Here is a 20,700-nt window from a genome sequence, read left to right as displayed (position 1 = left end):
TTTTTGTTGTTTTTAAACATGTCTGTTTAGTTTGTATAGATTTTTATTTAAGTATTACCATTTAATTCAAGCAATAAAAAATGTTTTTAATGGTTTTAGTTAACTATAATAACCCTGACGCTAGTAAAATCTTTATATTGAATAATATGTGTCAAATAATGTTCTTAGTCCTTCCTTCCTGAAGCTACAACAGTTTACTTTGAATCAAATGAAAATAAATATAAATATATGGAAATAAATATATAAATATATTAAATTTGGTTTGTGCAACCAAATAACAAACAGGGGCAATGATATACATACTACTTGATTACTTTGAAATACAGCGGGACTCTTATTTTGAAATGTCTTTTGCTGCTCATTCAAGTTCAGATGAGAATTAAAAAATTATGTTGCTACAACCATTTACAACACAATATAATATAAATAATATAAAGTAAACTTTGTGATAATTGATCAGCATTAGTTCATAAGCAATCGGTTGACAAATGTGCACTAATCATTGAATGCAAGCTGCTCTGAAGAACGTGCAACAGCGCCATCTGTTGACTTTAAAACATGCAGCGCTCACATTTATTTAAAGCTGCAGTCCACGATTTTTCCTCTTTGTCGCCATCTCTTGTTTGAAACCTGCAATTGCAGTCATATGCGGAACAGTTATCTGTACGTGCGTTGTGCCTCTGCACAGCTCGTCAGCGCGGATGAATCTAATGCTTGCTGTCAGTCACTGCACCGGTGTGGATACTGAACTTCAGAATCACAGATTCTACGTCTTGAAAGTATGACCAATATAAGAATTTTCACTGGAAAATATCATCTGAACAAGTAAGTAACATTTATGCCACTTTTGTTCTGACCAACTGAGGAAAAAAGCATTAGGCCTACAATAAATTGTGCTACCAATGATGATTAAATCTAATGATCGCTTAGCTCGGATCATGCCAAACCGTGCAAATTATTATTACTGTTATACTTTGTTCTCAAATTGTTAATGTTAACAACATCAGCATTGCATGACTATGTGTATTTAGTGTATATTAGAGTTACCTGTAGATTTCAATTTCTGTAGCCACTCCACAGTCCAAAGTCTTTTGCTTTTTGACTACGGGTGAATCTCCAGTTGTCACTGATGATTGTCATTTGAACCTTTCTGGATTACAATCCGCCATCAAAATGATACGTTTAATTATTTCGGCTGCTGTGAGAAAAGACTATAAATGTGCCGCTACCAGCAGCATCCATCACGTGATAAAACCGACTAGCCTGGACGGGACTCCTTCATTTCTGTTAACGGACGTGACGTAATGACGCACAGAGGAACTGCTGCATGCTCGAATTTCCCGCGAAAATCCACCATGTCGCTCTTATTATAAAACATTATTACAAGCTTACCGTTGTGAATCAAGCTAAGATAAGGAGATAGTTTTGAAAACTGACTGGTTATGTACTTGCTCAAAAATTTATTTTGGATCATTTTTAACCAAAAAAAAAGTTACAGACTCTAAGTTACTCTAATAATCACATTAGAGTATCACAATTTGTTTTTCCATTCACAAAATATAAGATGCCTTAAAATGATCGTTTATACTCTTGTTATACTGTTTAAGGCACTGAAGACTTTTTATGACCTTAAATTTATCTGATGAGCATGAGCGGAGTGGAATAATGAAAGTGATCAGCATGATTGATATTCAAACGGTAAGCATGCGCTGCATTGTGTGTGTATCTGCAGTCTGTAGAGCCGGTTTCCCCTTTTGAATAACGAATATAGACGAATTCATATGAAAGTTGTCTCCTTTACTCAGGAGTAGAACGGTGAGTTCAACTGCAGCTGTTTTGCTCCACATATTAAAGATTTTGGGAGGTGTATTGTGTTTGCTTTTTTTTTCGCCAAACAACACTGGAAAAAAAGAAGCCTTTCCTGAAGAAGTGCCACACTCAGTCTTGCTTGCGCTATGCAAAAACACACCTAGAAGACTCTGATGCCATCTGGCAAAAGGTGCTATGGTCTGATGAGACCAAACTGACTTTTTTGGACTAAAGTCCAAGCGCTATGTTTGGCGAAAAGCAAACACCAACACACCATAGGCTACCTACTGTGAAGCCCTGACTTAAATCCAAAAATCTGTGGATGGACTTGAAGAGAGCAGTCCATTGCTGCTCACCATGGAGATTGACTGAACTTAAGTGAAAGTGACGTGACGTGTGGCCAAGATGTCCCATATTCGGAATTTGTGCTCTGCATTTCACCCTTCCAAGAGCACACACACACAGTATGAACACACACCGAGAGCAGTGGGCAGCCGTTTTTACTGCGGCACCTCGGGAGTATTTGGGGGTTAGGTGTATTGCTCAAGGGCACCTCAGTTGTGGGTAATGAGAGTGGAAGAGAGCGCTGTTCATTCACTCCCCCAGCCAGTACGAGACTCAAACTCACAACCTTTGGGTTACAAGTCCGAGTCGTTAACCATTAGGCCGCAACTGCCCCACAACTAGAACGATTCTGCAAGGATGCATGGGCAATATTGCTAGGTGTGCAAAGCTAGTACAGATGTATCCAAAAAGACCGGTATTTCCAGGATTATTATTGTGAAACACTCTCTGTAAAATGCAAATCTTTTGCAGTTAATAATTAGTTAGCGACAGTACTCATACATGAGCTGATATAACTATCACTGTATCAGCAAATACACAGTTACTGCAGCCTTTAAATAAAGCAACATGCAGCATAACATCAGTGTTTCTAGGCTCATTATTGACTGAAGCACAGGCTCTACTCTTCAGCACAATGGTAACCTCAAAAAAACTGTTCAGAATCAGAACATTAAACACTAGCAAATCTCTCTAGATCTCAGCATTTTCATTTATTCAAAGCTTCTTATTAAGAATTAACTGATGTTTAGATGTTGATTTTTTTATTTGAAATAAAGTTTGAAGTCACTGTTATTGAGGTAAACATTTGCTTTAGTTGGGCTCTTGACCCTTGACTTTTTCATTTTAGTTTTTCTGTGGTTGCTATAACTGTGTTTCTAGTTGTGACCCTGGACCACAAAACCAGTCAGAAGTCGCACGAGTATATTTGTAGCAATTGCTAACAATACATTGTATGGGTCAAAATTATTGATTTTTCTTTTATGCCAAAAGTCATTTTTTAAATATTTTGTAAATTTCCTATTGTAAAAATATCAAAATGTATTTTTGGTGAGTATATATGCATTGCTAAGGACTTTATTTGGACAACTTTAAAGACGATTTTCTCAATTTTTTTTTTTTTTTTTTTTTTTGCACCGTCAGATTCCAGATTTTCAAATAGTTGTATCTCGGCCATCATATTATATCATATTATATCAAACAAACCATACATCAATGGAAAGCCTATTTATTCATGTTTCAGATGATGTGTAAATCTCAATTTAAAAAAAACTGACCCTTATGACTGGTTTTGTGGTCCAGGATCACATTTGTTATAGGAAAAATTGCGAGAAGATTTTGACGTTATTATGAAATTACACTTATATTGTATCACATAATATCAGGGGACATATTGTCACTTGATGAATGCAAAAAGTATTCAAGTTTATATTAGAAGTCTATTAGTATTAATAATTAATGTCACTGAGTTGTATGATTTTTGACAACTTCCCTTTTACGAACTTTTGTTTTTTCCATAACCCAAAACACTAAATGGTGGGAATACTATAGTGAGCAGGAATCTCAGACATAGGCTAACTTGCGCTGTGACTGTACGCTCATGAAGGTGAGGTAACAGCTCCCTCTATCCATCAAATCAGACCACTGATGAAAACCAGGATGCAACTGTGGGATGCGGTCGGACAAGTGCGCTGATGCTGGGGAAATATTTCAGTTTTCTTTAATAGCAGAGAACACAAAAACAAAAAGGACTCAACACGAGGATTTAGATGGCTCCACGCGAAGATGTTTGCAGTCGATTTTAGACTGTAAAACAGAGAGGGAAACAAAAGCGTGCTCGTGAACAGCAGCACGAGAAGAGACACTGAGACAAAACCAGAAAACAGCGATGTTTCATCAACACAAGCAGAGCTTTATTTGTTTTCGTCGCTCTTCTTACAATAAACACGAGAATAAACCGAGAATTTTTTTAATTTAATTTAACACTTCCACTGTCTGCTCAACACACGCCTGGAGTAATGATTTGTGCTCTAATGGCAGTAACAGACTTGAAAACCTCCGTGTATGAAGACATATCGAAAAGGAAATAAGTGTGTACAGTAAGTCTGACGGCTGCATCACCAAACCCGTGTATGTTTTACCTGTATCGACACTTATATTTACAGAAATGACGAGCAGTTTCTCTTTTTGTACGGAATATTGTTCTTGTTGGACTCAAATGAGCAGTCAAGACAGACATGGAACAGCGCAACATCAAACAACACACACACATCTCCCGTGGTGACACCGGTTAGACATGGTAGTTTTACTGAGAAAAACACGTCTACGGTAAGTATTCACGATTATCAAAGAAATAATAACTGACTGTGACATTTATTTCAAATGTAGGCATGACCATGTAAATGTCATTTATAATGAATACCCTTTAGTACATCAGACTCGAATGTGGTGGGGAAGTTTTGAATGCCATTGTTGTATATGCTCATCAATTATAAAGAAACCAGTCTTTAGATGTTCATTAGCAATCTAAATCTGTTCTAATCTAAACTATTATCAGTATTGTGAGAGTGAAGCAGATCATTTCAACATCTTTTGAAATTCTAGCTGTACAAGATCAACACTGAAGGATACCGGTCTGAATTTTCCACTGAGTGGGTGATGTTACTGTGATGAGGATGCGCTTTCCTCTGAAGAAGATCCGCAAGCAGTTCAAACTCCTTCTGCTGCTCGTTTTGCTTATGTTTGCCATTGGGTTCACGTATCTTCACATCAACCAAGGCAAAGCCATCAAACTCCACTTCAACTATGGGAAAGGTCAGTATGGATGACGGTGAACATGATTTCTGCAAGTACATATTTGTTGATCCTGGAACAACGTTCCAATCAATTTAATCAGACTTGAGGGACAAGTTTACACTTTGTCAACTTTAGGCTTACAACCAGGGTTAAGTGCTTCTACATCAGTGTTATTCAGCTATCATTTCCCTCTGATTTTAGGGATAAGTTATGGGTTATTTTAGGGGATAAAACTAAATTTTCGGACAGGAATGTTGTTCCAGGATTAACTAAATATGCTGAGGCAGGAGCATGTCTTACTTGGCAAAATAACAGTGACTGGATGACACTTTAGGCTTGAACATTCATATTTCTTATCAGAGGACAGTAAGGCCCACTGAAGCCTTAATAAGCATATCCTCAATAGCTTGGACAAAAATCTATGTGAAGCTGACTTTGAAAATTAGACTGTTCATAATTATCAATTCAGTGTTTCTGTTGGGTTTCAAGAGCAGGTTAATGAGGAAGACAGTACAGTAAAATAGAGCTGTCCGTTGCTAAAGCCATTGTATGATCTAAATGAGAATTTTTCCTTCAGGTTAAAGTTTAATTATCGCCTATTTCTGCCCAGCTAACTGCTGATTATTCCTAAACTAATTTGTACTTTGGGTTGTACAACCATTAGTACTACAGATAAGACTTGAAGCGGCTGTGTGCAAAGATTATTTTCCTTTATGCTTTTAAAGAGAAATTAAGTCTAACCCACAGGCACAATTTGATGAATGTCCTGAAAGGTACCAATTCAGTGAAAAGAGTTCCCTTCCTTTAATTACTGTCAGGATTAATCACTTACCACACAATTCTAAGAGCACTAGTGACCTTTACACAATTTTCTGTTATACTTGGTGTTGTGTGTGTGTGCATTAAAGAGGTTGGCGTAAATTGCTGTTTACATATCCAGAGTGTTAGTCATACAGTAGATAAAAAGAATAAAATTTATTCTGTATAGTTAGAAATTATGAATTTCAATGCTCAGACATTTTTATTCAGCTCATATAATGTGATGTATATATATTTTATCTGCTTAGCACTAAATAACATTGCATTAAACATTTAAACATTTTTACATTTAAAATATACAAAAATGTTTTAACAACATTATTCTGATGGATGTGCTGATGTCCATGCATAATACAGAGTTTGAATGTTGTTTGGAACTTATCCAATAATCAGCACATTCACTAATTAACATAGGGGGAGACCAGGGAGTGTTGTAAGTTAATGTGGGGTCAACTGTAACACTGTCAGTCTGACCAGTCAGAACAGAGTTGTGGTGATGTCATCAATATCATACATTTTCATTATCTTTTTGAGCTCACAGGAGAAGTGGCATGTGACTGTGAGCAACACCGTAGATTTTATGATTCTATGTGTAGTTGTATTGACTGAGAAGATAGCACATCATGAATATGCATGCTGACAGTATGCATTCTAAATCTTTGAGTCATGCACTGTAATGATTGCAGGAATCACTTACTCTAGCGATAGCTTGACGTGAGGTCCACTCGGTATGGGACGTTTTTTCAAGTTTATTTCGACAAACCGAAAAGAAAAAAAAATGAATCACTGCAGGATGCAGCATTATTAAGAAGTCCTCGGATGTTGCAACACATGCCACTTCCTCAACAGGTAGATCGACCCTTGCCATCGATGGCAAGACCTGGTCCCACTCTCTACAACACAGGCACTCACTTTTGGTCAGCATGGGTTGGCAAGCCCCACACTTGCACCACCAGTTCAAAGCTGCTCTCCTTCTCCCGTCTGTTCAGCCACACTTTCTTGCCCTTTCACGTTCCAAAAGCTCATCTTCAGTGTATTCCGGTTCAAATAGATATGGTTCAGCATCTGCACCAAAGTAAATATCCTTCTGAATCGTCTCCCACAAATGTCTCCATGGTTGCAAGGCACGCTCTCTGTGCAAGCAGGTGGTCACGTTGGTTATGTTGATGGAAGTTAGCCTATTTTCAGGCGCTGCGTAATATCATTACGCGTGCTGCACCCATGGTACAGCAGCAAAGTTCTTTGATTATTACGCAGGAACGAGAGTATAGTTCCTAGCCATATCGGCCTAGAAAATCGCAACTTTTCATTTTCCGTCGGTCTTAGTACACATTGTAACTACAGAGGAGTCAAGTTTTAAATAGCAAAATTTCAAAACTCTTTGGTCATTTTTGAGTGAGATGCTAATGGTCTAATCAGATTCAATGATCTATGCTAAGCTGAAGCTAAAAGTGCTACCGCCAGACCCGGAGATCGGCTGAATGGATTTGAAAATGGTAAAACTCAACTGTTTAACTCTAGGGGAGTTGGAAAATGAGCCCATTTTCAAAAACAGTGGCGTGTTCCTTTAAGAGGGGAAGCGTACTCCCATAAGGGAATGCTACGGAGACCACATCCTGCACATAGGAGTTAATATGTGGAAATTACTCATATGGACTGCCCAATCAGGGCAGTGCTACATATATAGCCTTTCCCTTCTGCTGATCTCCGTAGAAGACGAAGAGCTGGTCTGAGGTCCTAAACCTCTGCGTATGGGACAGAGCAGAGCAAGGGCAGTCCTCGCAGTTTCAACACTTGATCCCTGAAAGGTGTCGTAGGAACCTTGGGCACGTATCTGGGCCAGGGTCTCAAGATTATGTGAGAGTAGGCCGGTTCAAACTTCAGGCTTGATTCATTGATCGAAAATGCCTGCAGGTCCCTTACCAGTGTTATCCAACTGTCTCTACAGAACAGCAGTGATAGACACTTCTCTGTGTAAGCCCTGTCCTTCCTTCTGTCCCAGCAGGCGCGGGGGGTTTTGGCGGCTTATACAGGTCAATGGAAGGGGCAGCAATAGTGGCGTTTTGGTAGGTATCCCAATTCGTCAGTCGTTCTGATGTAACATCGAACATGACTGGCTGTAAGGGAACGTCTCAGTTACGTATGTCACCCTCTTTCGAAGGAGGGAATGGAGACGTTACGTCCAGTCACCACCATTGCTGTACCGCTCCACAGTGAAAACTCTTCCTTCGCGGGGTGGAGTGCGCGATGCAAATCTCGCATGCCAATGTTCATTGGCTCATTTAGTTTAGATCTCTCAGGCGAGATCCCAATTCGCCAATCGTTCTCACATAACATCTCCGTTCTCTCCTTCAGGGAACGAGGGTTACATATATGTTTGTTTTTTCCATACCACACCAATATCCTCTCTTATGCAAAAATATTATTTGTTGTGAGTAAATTTTAAAATAATTTCTAATTTAGCATTCTAAAGCAACTAAATTGGATTTTTTAATCACAGTCTCTCATTAACTTTTACCTTGAAGTCATATGTCCTTTGTTATTAGAGATGAAGTAATTGTTGTGGATTAGCTGATAAACCATGACTGTATTTGAGAGAGGAATAAATTTGTATATTTCTAATTATAGCATAAAGGTTCTAGGCTTTTCCCCCATTGGTTTTCCAGTGATTGAGATTTAAAAATGGAATCTAGTTGCAGTGAATTCTGTGGCTGAAGTTGACAGGCAGAGAAATTAGAGGTACAGACTCTTTTAACCCATAGGTTAATGAAATTTGTGTTAAGCTTCTCTCAACACACAAGGTAATGCTTATGCAAATGAGTGTTTTGGACAGATGCCACTATTATCTCAAGTGAGATGTGCTCTAGGTGGGAAGTAAGAGGGCTAATCTCTAAAGTCACTTCACCTGGTTAGTCATTAGTCAGAGGAGAGGTAAACGTCTTGGAGGGCATGTTGATCTCTGTGGACAAATATCTTTTGGAGACACACTTATTGTCACACTGAAATAGATGTTAAATAAAAATGGCCAAGCCTGATGTAACTGGGACACAAGGCACATCACTAAAATTATTAATCTCAACAAGCAGAATAGTTTTCTGAATTGCTTTTATACGGTGCATCTTGAATGCTACTCTTTTCATCAGTGGGAGGGATGCTGCATTTGTATTTAGGTGACTGAACAGTCCGTTGTCTGTTGACTTGGCTCGGGGCAAGGACACATGTAGCAGGTGGTGGTCCACTCAGCACCAAGACAGGAAGAGCATAAAACATGCAGATTTTGATGAGCATACTGCCAGTCAGAGAATTCAGGCAGAAGCACATTTTGAAATATGAAATCTTATTCAAGATGACTAGTTAGAAGAGACAGCAGAAACATTTCTTTCTTACAGTTATTCATAGCTAAGACAGCCAATCATATGTTTACATATGTATGGTTTACGGTAACAATAAGAAATATTTAAAAAATAAAAACATGTAATACTTTTGTATATCTTATTGTGCACTTTTATGTGCAAAATATTTCTATGAACAAGTCAGAGTGAAAAAAAGTGTTTTTAATTAATGGAACTCCTGTAGTTTAAGTTTTTTTTATTTAATATAAAATGACATTAAACACACATAAAAAAAATGTGTTTGTCCAGTCAGCTTAAAGCACATGCTAAAGATTTACCCAGTATAGTTTACGATCATTGATCAAGTAAAGTACTTTTCTGTGGCACTTGGCACAGGCTACTGTACCTATCATGAATATCTTTTATTTTATTTATGAATTGCAATTTAAACAAAATTAAACAAAAGGAAAGCATTTTGTAAAACAAAGTGAAGTTCTTCAACCCTGGTCCACAAAGGAAAATGTATGAAATATGATGTAATACAACCATGCATATGACTGGCTGATTGCACAGAGTACATCCATGATCATCCATCATCATTGACATTGTGTGTCTCTGCTTGGTGCTGGAATGTCCACGCAAGCAGCACTGCTTTGGGATTTTCAGTGTTTCTCGTCTTGGCAGCTTCTAGTATCACCACATAGATCACTTCATAGATCTGTCTGCTGCTTCTATACTGCATGATGGAGCAGTTTGTTTACCACACACTTAGTTAATTGGGAGGCAGTCGGCTGACATCTAAGGAGCACCTACACCTGCTATGAAGTTTGGACTGAGACCGACCTGTGTGGGTCATATACATTCAGGTGTGAAGCCACTGGGAGGCACTCAGAATGGATAAGCCCATCTGTGCTAGGCTCATTTTCCTTGTTCAGTAGGATATCACAGATATTAATGTATGAAATGAAACTGTGAATGCTCATTGTTAGCCTTTTCAAAGCATACAGTAATATGATAACTGTGGTCACAGATGAAGCTCTTATTGGACTTGCTGGGTCTAAGTGCCTTCAAGCAACACAGCATGTTTCATAGACCCAAACGCACTGCATAACATATAAAAAAAAAAATTGGCTGCATCTCATTGTCTTTGATTTCAGTTGCTGGAACCTCAAACTCTCATTGGTATTCCTGGAGGCAGCAGTGGCTCTGGCTCTGGGGCTGAAGATGTGCTCTGCGTGGCCTGAGTCCAATTGTAGAGGAGCCATTATCATTCCTTATTCATGGCTCTTTTATTTAGGGACAGCCAAATTTATGGGCGGTTGCAGGTTGCATGTACATTTTTAACAAATATTATTTTACTGTAAGAAGTTTACATATCACTATACACAGTTTGGATCCTATAAATTATTTAAAAATGTTGTTTAATTGCATCCTTTATCTTATTAGTAATCTTTGCCAATAGTGATAATTTGTTTACCTTTCCAAACTCATGTCATGAGCAAAAGTCAGAGCATATTGAGCATAAATCATCTTGGTAACACTTTACAATAATGTCCATTTGTTAACAATAGTTAGTGTACTAACTAACATGAACTAACCATAAGCAATATATTTGTTACTGTATTTGTTAATCTTTGTTAACTTTGGTTAATAAAAACAGCAGTTCATTGTTTGTTCATATTACTTCATAGTGCATTAACTAATGTTACCAAATACAACTCTTGATTTTAATAAAGTATTAGTAAATGTTGAAATTACCATTAACAAAGAGTAATAAATGCTATAGAAGTGCAGTTCATTATTAGTTCATGTTAACTAATGTAGTTAACTAATTTTAACTAATGAACCTTATTGTAAAGTGTTACCATAATCATATATACAGGCAGTTTTGCAGTGATAAGGAAAGGAAAACACTTCTAAATCCATCTGCTAGGCTGACACTACAGGTGCAGGTTCAGTTAATCCTCAGAAGATGGTGTGACATTTAGTCATGCCATCATTATATCTTTTTCTCTTTCTGTCTGTCTCTCTTCTCAGCTGAGCTGTATTAGTTTGGGCTTATTAGGGTAAAACCACAATATCGTCACTTAAAGAGTGTCCAATATATATATTGCCAAAAGTTTTGGGACGCCTGCCTTTACGTGCACATGAACTTTAATGACATCCCATTCTTAATCCTTAGGGTTTAATAGGGAGTTAGCCCACCCTTTGCAGCTATAACAGCTTCAACTCTTCTCTTCATCCCAAAGGTGTTCTATCAGGTTGAGGTCAGGACTCTGTGCAGGCCAGTCAAGTCAAGTTCCTCCACACCAAACTCACTCATCCATGTCTTTATGGACCTTGCTTTGTGCACTGCTTCGCAGTCATGTTAGAACAGGAAGGGACCATCCCCAAACTGATCCCACAAAGTTGAGAGCATGAAATTTTTCAAAATGTCTTTTTATGCTGAAGCATTAAGAGTTCCTTTCACTGGAACTAAGGGGCCAAGTCCAACCCCTGAAAAACAACCCCACACCAAACTTTACACTTGGCACAATGCAGTCAGGCAAGTACCATTCTCCTGGCAACCACCAAATCCAGACTCGTCCATCGGATTGCCAGACAGAGACGCGTAATTCGTCACTCCAGAGAACACGTCTCCACTACTCTAGAGTCCAGTGGCAGCGTGCTTTACACCACTGCATCCGACGCTTTGCATTGCACTTGCAGCTGCTCAGAAACCATTTATTTATTGCAATATTTTTGAAGTTGTTTACAACCAAGTCACCAAAATATGATGAATACACATTGAGCAAAACCCAACACACAACAGTAAATCTATTAACCTTATTAAAGTTAACACTTATGCTTATCACAATGTTAGTTGTAGTTGGTGTGAGTGACTTAGTATCCAAGAAGCTATCGTAAACAAGCTAGCAAACACGCTAGGTAACATTATAATCGCTAACATAGCGGACTTACAGAAAAAAATATATCAGTTAATATTTTTTTGTTGTTATGATTAATTATTCAGCATTGTCTGTATTAAAGGGTTAGTTTACCCAAAAATGAAAATTCTGTCATTAATTACTCACCCTCATGCCGTTCCACACCCTTAAGACTTTCATTAATCTTCAGAACTCAAATTAAGATATTTTAGTTGAAATCCGATGGTTCCGTGAGGCCTCCATAGGGAGCAATGACACTTCTCTCAAGATCCATAAAGGTACTAAAAACATATTTAAATCGGTTCATGTGAGTACAGTTGTTCAATATTAATATTATAAAGTGACGAGAATATTTTTGGAGCGCCAAAAAAACCCCTAAATAACGACTTATTTAGTGATGGCCGATTTTAAAACTTCCTGCTTCAGGAAGCATCGGAGCACAAATGAATCAGTGTACCTTTATGGATCTTGAGAGAGGAAGTGTCATTGCTCCCTATGGAGGCCTCACGGAACCATCGGATTTCAACTAAAATATCTTAATTTGTGTTCCGAAGATTAATGAAAGGTCTTACGGCTGTGGAACGGCATGAGGGTAAGTAATAAATGACAGAATTTTCATTTTTGGGTGAACTAACCCTTTAAAAAAAAAAAAATCACTTCATCCAATGTTTTTAAATAAAATAGCCTTGACAGCCTACTTACTAGAATTCCTCTCAACTACTGTCTGTAGAACTGTTCTCTCCCACCGGCGCAGTTGGACACACAAGTGTGACGTGCGCGGTGGAGGAAACCACTGAGGCAAGGGAGGGGTGACTCAAAATGTTTCTAAACTTAATACGCCTGTTTGCGTTTGTATTGCTTTACTACTTAAACAATTATTTTATAATATATTCAAATATTCAATACTTAGTGTGGTTTTTAATTATATTGTTTTGGGGGGACAGCATTCAGATGGGGGGGTCCTGCCACGTCGCAATATTTAAAATATTTCCATTTAAAACCATGAAGGCGAGCTAGTGGATATCACACAAACAATGTACAAACTTTGCGTGAGAGTTATGCGGGTGAAGAAGTCTCACACGCCAGTCAGATATTCACTGCAGAAACTGAAAGTAAAAACTGACTGAGCTTTTGGCATCTGTCGCTGCATTAACAGCGCATATTCTCTTGGAGACACATTTTTTTCTTAATATTTCTCTTGTGGCCCATAGTGAGAAAAAAAATAGTATTTTTTGTGAATCGAGAAGTATTTCGTTGTTTTTAATTGAGGAGTAAGCTATCTAACTAATATTTCATCCTCGTAGTGCGTCGGTTATGTGGTGACGTGCTATGATATCGCAAGGCAAATGAATTGCAATATTAATTTAATAATAAAAGTAACATGATAATAATAAGAATAAGTTAATAGCCCTGCGTGCCTGTCCGCTATACGCCACAGTGAAGAGATAAACGCCGTTCAGGCACGGCATCAAATCGATTACCTGTTTTATCCAAATCCACATGCATGGACCGTACAGTGTTCAGAACTGCAATGTCCGAGTCTGTGCTGTCACATGATGTTTCTTGTGTGTTTTCAGTTGGCGCATGCAAGAAACGTTTACTAGACTGTGGACTAGATTTGACTCTCTGAACAGTGACCACATGCAGCTGAAGTTTTATGACCACGGACGGTGTGCATGTGCATGCGCTGAACGCATCTTTCCGCGCTCACAGGCAAGGGAGTATCTTTGAAAGGCCTGCGCGCTCAAGGGCAAAGGAGTTTTTTTATTCCTCCTCTATTTTTATTTTATTTCATTCCCTTACTTTTGTGTAAGAACAGTTCAGTAGGCTTTGTTTCTTAACGAGATTTTAATGACATTTGGTTTTGTTCTGTTATGAGATTTCAATGATGGTCGTTTTGTTCGGTTACAAGATCACGATGACGGTCGGTTATGCTGGGTTATGAGATTTCAATGACGGTTGGTTTTGCTGGGTTATGAGATTTCAATGATGGTTGGTTTTGTTTGGTTACGAGATCTCAATGACGGTCGGTTTTCAGTGTCAGTCAGTTTTGTTCTGTTATGAGATTTCAAAGACTGTCGGTTTTGTTCCTTTGTTCTTTTACGAGATTTCAAAGACAGACGGTTTGGTTTTGTTACGAGATATCACTGATGGTCGGTTTTGTTCTTTTATGAGATTTCAAAGACAGACGGTTTGGTTTCATCATCTCAATGATGAGCCGTTTTGCTGGGTTATGAGATTTCAATGACGGTCTCATAAAGCAGCAAAACTGACCATCATTGAGATCTTGTAACTGAACAAAACCAACTGTCATTAAAATCTCGTTGAGAAACAAAGCCGACCATCATTAAAATCTCATTATGGAACAAAACCAACCGTCATTGGAATCTCATAACCCAGCAAAACCGACCGTTATTGAAATCTCGTAAAGGAACAAAACCGAACATCAGTGATATCTTGTAATGGGAAAAAAACGACTGTCTTTGAAATCTTGTAAAAGATCAAAGGAACAAAACCGACTGTATTTGAAATCTTATAACAGAACAAAACCAAATGACACTAAAAACTGACCATCATTGAGAACTTGTAACCGAACAAAACTGACCATCATTAAAGTCTCGTAATGGAAAAAAAAAAAAACTGTAATTAAACTCTTGTAAAAGAACAAAACATACCATCATTAAAATCTCGTAATGAAACCAAACCGTCTGTCTTTGAAATCTTGTAAAAAACAAAGGAACAAAACCAACAGTCTTTGAAATCTCATAACAGAACAAAACCGACTGACACTGAAAACTGACCATCATTGAGATCTCCTTACCGAACAAAACCAACCATCATTAAAATCTCGTTAAGAAACAAAGCTGACCATCATTAAAATCTCGTTATGGAACAAAACCAACTGTCATTGGAATCTCATAACCCATGTTGGATTATTCCTGAACGAAGCCCACCAAATGAACACAACTCCACATCCCAAAGATCAGAGTGATCCAACTCCCCCCACCGAACCATTTGTGAGCCATAAAGTTGAACCTGGGGACTAACATGGCTGATTGAGGAATGCTCTTCCATGTCTGCTTAATTACAAATACATTTGATTGTGGTAACAGAGCAAAAGATCAAAGAGACCCTCTTTCGTTGTTAACTTTAAGAAAACAGATGGATCAGCAAACACCAGGACATAAGGTGTAAATTCCCACTGTTATCAGAAAACTCGGACTTGCGACACATCTTGAGGTGAAAGTCAAAGGCGTAGGACCCGCCCAAAACCATATCTGATTGGCTAAAACACTCAGAAAGGCGGAACCAACAAACTGTTCAAAATCCAATACCGCGCATTGTGTTTTTGCTTTTTGCCTTTGCTTCTTGGCCTTTGCTGAGTCGGCGGACCGACCATCGTCCTGCCTGCAAGCTAAGCCTCTTCAAGAACTCACTCAACCCCCTTGCAAAAACCTTTGTTGAACTTCACAGAAGAAGACTCACTCAAAGTCTTTTAGTTCCAGCAACCCCTCGAGACGCAGAGAGAAATCCACACAGCAACGTGTAACCCTGCAACCACTCAACAGAGATTCCATTTCCAGCAAATCCAACTATTTCCCCACGGAACGCCATCCTTCAGAACGCTTGACCGAGCAGCACCGCAAAATTCCTTCAACTCCATCATGAAAGGAACACGCACTTACAGGAGCATCCAACGCAAGTAACACAGGTCTCCTAATTTTGTTGAGCTGGTGCAATTTTATTAAGCAAATGAAACTATGGTTGAATTGCTAGTGTATTAATTCTCTCAGGTTACGTTCAAAGAATATTGTTAAAACTAGACAATTGGGGAATCCATTCACCTCCAGATAACAATCTCACCATTTCCCTGTAACTGAATGAGTGTGTGTGTGTGTGTGTGTGTGTGTGTGTGTGTGTGTGTGTGTGTGTGTGTGTGTGTGTGTGTGTGTTTTTCGTTAGATTAGTTTGTGTGTAGTAGATTAGTTCAATAAAGTCTTTCTTTCACGATTTTTCACGCATACAAGTGCCTTGTGCTGTGGTTGCCAAATTGCTGCCTTGAACTAAAGATTGTGCTACCTTTGCTCATATCAGTAATCATAATAAAATATTATTACCATTGGCCACGGGATAATATTTTATCCATAATTAGTAAAATACTTTAACCTCAATTTTTCGGTCGACGAATAATTGATGAAGTGATAAATATTAATTCGGAATCATTTACAGTTAATTCGGCTCTTATTCACTGTAATTTAATGACCCTTTTTGTTAATTAATCGAGATAATTCTTACACCCAGCAAAACCAACCGTCACTGAAATCTCGTAAAGGAACAAAACCGACCATCAGTGATATCTCGTAATGGGAAAAAAATGACTATCTTTGAAATCTCGTAAAAGATCAAAGGAACAAAACCGACTGTATTTGAAATCTCATAACAGAACAAAACCGAATGACACTAAAAACTGACAGAACTCGTAACCAAACAAAACTGACCATCATTGAAGTCTCGTAATGGAAAAAAAAAACAACTGTCATTAAAATCTTGTAAAAGAACAAAACATACCATCATTAAAGTCTCGTAACGAAACCAAATCGTCTGCCTTTGAAATCTCGTAAAAGAACAAAGGAACAAAATCGACAGTCTTTGAAATCTCATAAAAGAACAAAACCAACTGTTCGGTTACGAGATCTCAATGACGGTCAGTTTTCAGTGTCAGTTGGTTTTGTTCAAGATTTCAAAGACAGCCGGTTTGGTTTTGTTAAGAGATTTCAATGACAGTCGGTTTTGCTGAGTTCTGAGATTTCAATGACGGTCGGTTTTATTTGGTTACGAGATTTCAGTGCCACTTGATTTTGTTCCCTAACAAGATTTTAATGACGTTGGGTTTTGTTTCGTTACAAGATTTCAATGATAGTCAATTTTGTTCTTTTACAAGATTTCAATAACGGCCGTTTTTTTCCATTACAAGATTTCAATACCACTCTGTTTTGTTGCCTAAAGAGTTTCAAAGACAGACGGTTTGGTTTCGTTAGGAGATCTCAATGACGATCGGTTTTGGTGGGTTACGAGATTTCAGTGACATCTGTTTTATTCGGTTACGAGATCTCAATGACAGTCGGTTATGCTGGGTTATGAGATTTCAATGAGGGTCTGTTTTGCTGGGTTATGATATTTCAATGACAGTTGGTTTTGTTCGGTTACAAGATCTCAATGACGGTCAGTTTTCAGTGTCAGTCAGTTTTGTTCCTTTCTTCTTTTACAAGATTACAAAGACAGACGGTTTGGTTTAGTTATAAGATTTTAAAGATGGTATGTTTTGTTCTTTTACAAGATTTTAATGACAGTTGGTTTTTTCAATTATGAGACTTAAATGATGGTCGGTTTTGTTCGGTTACGATTCCTCAATGATGGTCAGTCATTTGGTTTTGTTATGTTATGAGATTTCAAATACAGTTGGTTTTGTTCCTTTGATCTTTTACGAGAATTCAGAGACGGTTGTTTTTTTTTTTCCTATTACAAGATATCACTGATGGTCAGTTTTGTTCCTTTATGAGATTTCAATGACGGTCGGTTTTGCTGGGTTATGAAATTTTAGTGACAGTTGGTTTTGTTCTGTTACGAGATATTAATGGTGGTCGGTTTTGCTGTTTTATGAGATTTCAATGATGGTCATTTTGGTCCTTTATGAGATTTAATTAATGGCCGCTTTTTTCCATTACGAGATTTCAGTGCCACTCGGTTTGCTCCCTAACGAGATTTTAATGACAGTCGGCTTTGTTTCTTAACAAGATTTTAATGACATTTGGCTTTGTTCTGTTACGAGATTTCAATGACGGTCGGTTTTGCTGGGTTATGAGATTCCAATGACGGTCGGTTTTGCTGGGTTATGAGATTCCAATGACGGTCGGTTTTGCTGGGTTATGAGATCTCAATGACGGTCAGTTTTCAGTGTCAGTCGCTTTTGTTCTGTTATGAGATTTCAAAGACTGTCGGTTCCCTTTTGTGGGAACTATCGATGCTATGTCAGTGACATGATGAGAACCTTCTGCGTGATTGTGTCGTGAAGCACTTCTGTATCCAACCAATGAGGAAACGAGACATCAGAGGCAGGTGACGTCACGGACCAGGAAACTATAAAGCATACCCAGAACAAAGAATGCTAGCTTCTGTTGTCTTCAGCAAGCGCTCTCTGTATCTTGTATGTCTTATTTGGTGTTGTTTGTCCTGCTATATATTGCACACAGTGATCTCTTCATCTGAGGACAAGAGTTTCTAAGCACTAAAAAAAAGACAAAATATATATATATATATATATATATATATATATATATATATATATATATATAGATATGAATGGTGGAAAAGCAGCAGTTTATCAAGTGTGTGCCTCCTTGCACCCGATTCATCTCAGGTGGGGACACACACGAGATGTGTGTGAAATGCCTGGGAGTTGAGCATGCACAGGCAGCTCTCGAGGGTACACTGCGAGAGGCTCACTCTCAGAGTGCTGCGATCGCGCCGGGTGCTCTTTAAGGAGGGTGCCGCGACGAGTGTTCCCTGCGGATCAGGTCCAGCTGCTGCTGAGGCACAGCAGAAACTGCATTCGTGGGGATCACAAATGGATCTGGTAGAAGGGGGAGAGATGGGCCCAGCCTTATCACTCCCTTTACCTGCCAGACCCATTGTCTCTCCTTTGGTGGTGGAAGCCCGCGCTGCGGTTTCTTCCCCCCGGAGGGAGACACCGACGCTCAACATATCTTCCTCCAAGGAGGTTGATGTGGTGAGTGTCATGGGTGGAGATGAGGACCCGCCATCCTTGTCTCCAGCCTATGAGGAGCTGCTGGAAGTAGTGACCAGGGCTAGTAGTAGTGAGACAAAACCTAAGAGCAAGCTGGATGAGCGCTTTCTCCCCGCACAGTCACTACCCCAGCGTCGGGGTCTGCCGTTCTTTCCCGACCTCCACACCGAGGTGTCGAGGTCGTGGAACAGACCAGTGCAATATCGTGTCTTCAGCCCCCAAACATCTCTATATAGTAATATTATGGGGCTGAAACACCACGGCTATGGGGCGATGCCTCGGGTTGAAGAGACACTTGTGAGCTATCTCTCGCCCGAGTCTGCATCGTCCCTTAAGACCCCGACATTGCCCACTAAGCCATTAAAGACAACATCAGGCTTGGTGGGCAAGGCTTATTCGGCGGCAGGTCAGGCTGCTGCATGCCTGCACACAATGTCCATACTGCAGGCTTATCAGGCTGATCTACTGCGGGAAATTGATGAGAGCGGGGAAGCAACGTTCGAATCGATTCAAGAATTAAGGAAGGCCACAGATTTAACTCTCCGGGCCACCAAGGCATCTGTGGCTCAACCTGTCAGACATAAAGGAGAAAGATAAGAACGTTTTAATGGATGCGCCGCTGTCTCCTGCGGGCCTATTCAGCGACGCAGTCTCCACTGTCGTCGATAGGTTCCAGGAGACACACAAACAATCTGCGGCCTTCCAAAGATTTCTTCCCCGCCATATTCATCCCCCAGAGGCTGCTGTGCGGTAGCCGGCTCCTCAGCACACAGAGCGCAACAAAAGGCCAGTGTGGCCACCCGTGCTCCCCCTCAGAAAGCTTGGGGACCGGGGCGGCCGACACAGGCAAAGCCTTCCGGGGGTAGGGCGGATCTGAGGACCATCATTATCTCCCGGAAGGCTTCAAAGAAGAAGTCCTGACGCCAGTTGTCCGTGGCTCATGAGGGCAGTCCCCTCCGGAGGGGTTCTGGTATTAAAAAATATGACATCTGTTCCCCTTCGGTGCCCTCAGGGGGCCGTTTTGCCAACCCTGCCACCCAGTGTGCGTCAGGGTGCAGCGGTCTCCACCGATCCTCCGAGGAGGGTTACAGAATACAGTTTGGTTCTCGACCACCCAGGTTCAACAGGGTTCTTCCCACAGTGGTGACCCCAGAGCAGGCTCTGGTTGTGGAACAAGAAGTTACGACGCTTTTGCAAAAAGGAGCTATAGAAAGGGTTCCTCCTCCCAGCAAAATGTCAGGCTTTTACAGCCGCTACTTCATTGTTCCAAAGAAGGATGGAGGGTTGTGTCCGATCATAGATTTACGTGTGTTAAATCGATCTGTAAGAAAGTTCAAAATGCTTACACTCAAGTTCAAAATGCTTACACTCAAACAGATTATCCCACAGGTCAGGTAAGAGGACTGGTTTGTGGCGATAGACCTGAAAGACGCATACTTTCATGTATCCATCCATCCTTCTCACAGGAAGTTCCTCAGGTTTGCTTTTGGGGGCAAAGCTTACCAATACAGGGTTCTTCCTTTCAGCCTATCTCTTTCACCCCGCACGTTCACAAAGTGCGTGGATGCAGCTCTGGCTCCGCTGAGACTCCAGGGCATCCGCGTACTGAACTATATCGACGACTGGTTGATACTAGCTCAGGCAGAACAATTGGCAGTTCAACATCGAGATGTTGTTCTGTCGCACATGAAAAAGCTTGGGCTGAGGCTCAATGCCAAAAAGAGTGTGCTGGTTCCGAGTCAGATTGCCAACTATCTAGGGGTAGTCTGGGATTCTACCACGACGCAGGCATGTCTGTCTCCTGCTCATGTGAGTTCCATTCTCGGGGCCGTGAATGGGGTGAAGTTAGGCCAGTCACTCACTGTAAAAC

The 20,700-nt window shown here is 39.8% G+C and overlaps 1 protein-coding gene across 3 annotated transcripts in view; it reads left to right on the top strand.

Annotated features, from left to right (window-relative positions):
* Positions 1-3,752: 3,752 nt before the first annotated feature.
* The window catches only part of b4galnt4b (beta-1,4-N-acetyl-galactosaminyl transferase 4b), a 130,699-nt gene continuing 113,751 nt past the window's right edge, over positions 3,753-20,700 (top strand). Inside the window, exons 1-3 of one of the 3 annotated variants that reach the window (XM_048185162.1) lie at positions 3,759-4,250; positions 4,378-4,479; positions 4,756-4,965. In XM_048185162.1, the coding sequence (XP_048041119.1) occupies positions 4,821-4,965 (145 nt within the window). In that variant the 5' untranslated portion in view covers positions 3,759-4,250; positions 4,378-4,479; positions 4,756-4,820. Of the gene's footprint in view, positions 4,480-4,755; positions 4,966-20,700 lie in introns of all 3 variants that reach the window. The other 2 variants (XM_048185165.1, XM_048185164.1) reach the window with 2 other exon arrangements.

The sequence above is a fragment of the Megalobrama amblycephala genome, linkage group LG3 (genome assembly GCF_018812025.1).
Source record: "Megalobrama amblycephala isolate DHTTF-2021 linkage group LG3, ASM1881202v1, whole genome shotgun sequence".
NCBI lineage: Eukaryota > Metazoa > Chordata > Actinopteri > Cypriniformes > Xenocyprididae > Megalobrama > Megalobrama amblycephala.
This window is presented reverse-complemented; position numbering and strand designations above follow the sequence as displayed.